The sequence below is a fragment of the Rhagoletis zephyria genome, unplaced genomic scaffold, assembly GCF_001687245.7.
Source record: "Rhagoletis zephyria isolate East Lansing unplaced genomic scaffold, Rhagoletis_zephyria_1.1 Rzeph_scaffold_39930, whole genome shotgun sequence".
Classification (NCBI taxonomy): Eukaryota; Metazoa; Arthropoda; class Insecta; order Diptera; family Tephritidae; genus Rhagoletis; species Rhagoletis zephyria.
Window position 1 is genome coordinate 1 of NW_016196985.1, and position 2,858 is coordinate 2,858.

General features: G+C 48.8%; 1 protein-coding gene across 1 annotated transcript; it reads left to right on the forward strand.

The window, feature by feature from the left end:
* Nucleotides 1-3: 3 nt before the first annotated feature.
* Nucleotides 4-2,853, forward strand: LOC108354865 (E3 ubiquitin-protein ligase MARCH6-like; the record flags this gene model as incomplete). Its single annotated transcript, XM_017606041.1, has 4 exons — nucleotides 4-497; nucleotides 587-1,649; nucleotides 1,727-1,921; nucleotides 1,984-2,853. Coding segments are annotated over 4 exons (2,622 nt in total), but the record flags the coding sequence as incomplete, so codon positions are not given.
* Nucleotides 2,854-2,858: the final 5 nt, after the last annotated feature.

Genomic DNA, 2,858 nt, shown 5'->3' on the forward strand with positions numbered 1-2,858 from the left:
GTGTGCCGTTGCGAGGCACAATCGGATCGGCCACTGTTTTATCCATGTATCTGTACAGGCAGCATTAAGTATATACATCAAGACTGCTTAATGCAATGGATGCGTTATTCGCATAAAGAGTACTGCGAACTTTGCGGTCATCGCTTCAGCTTCCAACCGATCTACTCGCCGGATATGCCACGCGTGTTGCCTCTACGCGATGTGGCAGGTGGCTTATTATCAGCTGTTGCCAAGGCAGCTAAATCATGGTTCCATTATTCATTGGTTGGTTTGGCTTGGTTCGGCATCGTTCCCTTATCCGCCTACCGTACATACCGCTACCTATTTCGTGCTTCTTCCTTTGAGTTGATACTGTCTGTACCGTTTGACGTATTTTCTACGGACAACTTAGCTTCGGATGCTTTCCGCGGCTGCTTTGTAGTCACGTGTACATTGCTTTCATTTATCGGCTTAGTTTGGCTACGCGAGCAGATATTGCACGGTGGCGGCCCGGATTGGTTAGAACGCGATGATGCACCAGCAGCAGTAAATGANTCGGCTTAGTTTGGCTACGCGAGCAGATATTGCACGGTGGCGGCCCGGATTGGTTAGAACGCGATGATGCACCAGCAGCAGTAAATGATGGTGAGGAACAGCAGCAGCCAGTGGTTGGAATAGGTGCAGTTGACGGTAATGGTGGAGGGGTGAATGACGGACAAGGTGACAGAGCTCGAGACGGTGTTGACGCTGATGCCGCACGCGCTGCAGATGACGCTGCAGCTAATTTACAACCCAATAGAGATAACGATGATGACAATGAAGACGCACCGATCGACATGCCAATGAACAATGCTGCACCAGCTGCTGTTAATCCAGCTGAGGAAGAAGGAGAAATACCGCTAGAATTCGGACCAATCCCGCAACCACTGCCAGGCGCTGGTAATAACGGCAATGGTGCAGGCGAAGACGTTGGCGCAGCTCAAGCTGGTCCAGCTGCAGCTGGTGGTGGAGCTGCTGAAAATGATAATGACAACGATGAACCTAACTGGAATCCAATGGAGTGGGATCGCGCAGCTGAAGAACTGACTTGGGAACGACTGCTTGGTTTGGATGGCTCACTAATTTTTCTTGAACACGTCTTTTGGATTATCTCATTGAATACGCTGTTCATTGTCACTTTTGCGTTTTGTCCATATTGCATTGGCAATTTTATATTAAGCTCCCTGGACTTGCTGCAACCGGATAAACCACTATTACATTTCCATGGACTCATTACTACACTTTTTGGCTACTGCTTCATTGGTCTAACATTGGTCATATTACACTTCTTTGCACGTCTTTTCCGCATGCGGCGCGTGCGTTGGGTTATTGGCCTCTGCTACATAGTGGTAAAGGTGTCGCTGCTATCCGTCGTGGAAATCGGTGTGCTGCCATTGGTTTGCGGCTGGTGGTTGGATATATGCTCGTTGCCTCTATTCGATGCCAGCATTAAGGACCGCAAAGTAAGTTTTAAGGCAGCACCTGGCACTTCGCTCTTTGTCCATTGGATGTTCGGCATGGTGTACGTTTACTACTTTGCCGCCTTCATTTCACTACTGAGAGAAGTTTTGCGGCCCGGTGTACTCTGGTTCCTACGCAACTTAAACGATCCAGATTTCAGTCCAATACAAGTAAGTGCCATAATGATGATATAACTTCGATTCTTGTCATGGACGCAACTTTAAATCGAACTCACATTTTTCTTTAGGAAATGATACATTTACCAATACTCCGCCATGTACGCCGTCTTATTGCCTCTGCCATGATTTTTGGTTCTGCTGTTCTATTGATGCTTTGGTTACCGATACGCATTTTAAAAACTATCTGGCCTTCATTTCTTCCATACACACTATCCGGAGACTCTGAAGTCAATGAACTCAGTTTACAGCTACTACTGCTACAGGTAAGTATTCGCTGGTATAAAAAGGTTTTCAATAACTAAATCACATTTTGCTCTTATTGCAGATAATTCTTCCCGGCTTCTTCGAACAATCGCATACACGCATCTGGCTGAAAGGTTTACTTCGCATATGGTGTGTTTGTGTTTCCTGGTTGCTGGGCATACGCAGTTATTTGCTCGGTTCTGAACAGCCTGCCGCCGATGGTAATGCAAATGCAGCTAATGGCGCAGCTCGAGGTGCTGCTGCAGATGCACCCGATGCCGACAATGATGAAGCGCCGCAGCAAAATGCCAACAATCCGCCAGCTGCTGCTGCACAACCAGAAGCGGCAGGAAACGCCTTCAATGCACAGCGTTTTATGCGGGGACCTGCGCCTGCGGTGCCTATGCCGCGCGAACATAACTTGGGTGCCGTGCATCAGGCCATTATGCAACGCGATGTACCAGTCGGTTTTCAACCATATGATCGGCCAACGTTATTCCCCTTACGCTTGTGTGGTCTGCTGTTTTTCATGTGCGTTTCGCTGGTAATTGCCTCGGTTGTTACATTGACGGTGCCGGTTTGGATTGGCCGCCAAGTGATGGCATTGTGGTCTGTTGGCGGCCATTTCACAAATCAAGTAGTTGCCCAGGCGCCAGAGGTATCACCGCGTCCACACGAGCTCTATACGGCTGCCTTGGGCACTTATCTCTGCTGGATTATTTCACGCGGTATTGCCATCGCTGTGAACTTGCTGCCTCAAGGGCGTGCTGCAGTCATGGATAAGATTAAGCACTGGCTGCGCGTTGGCGCCTCTTACGCACTGCCTGTACTCATTTTTGTGCTCATGTTAGGCGTTATACCACTTTTGTTTGGGCTACTGCTCGAGCTGGTGGTGGTGATACCGCTGCGCGTACCCTTCTATCAAACGCCCATACACTTTTTGTGGCAAGACTGGGC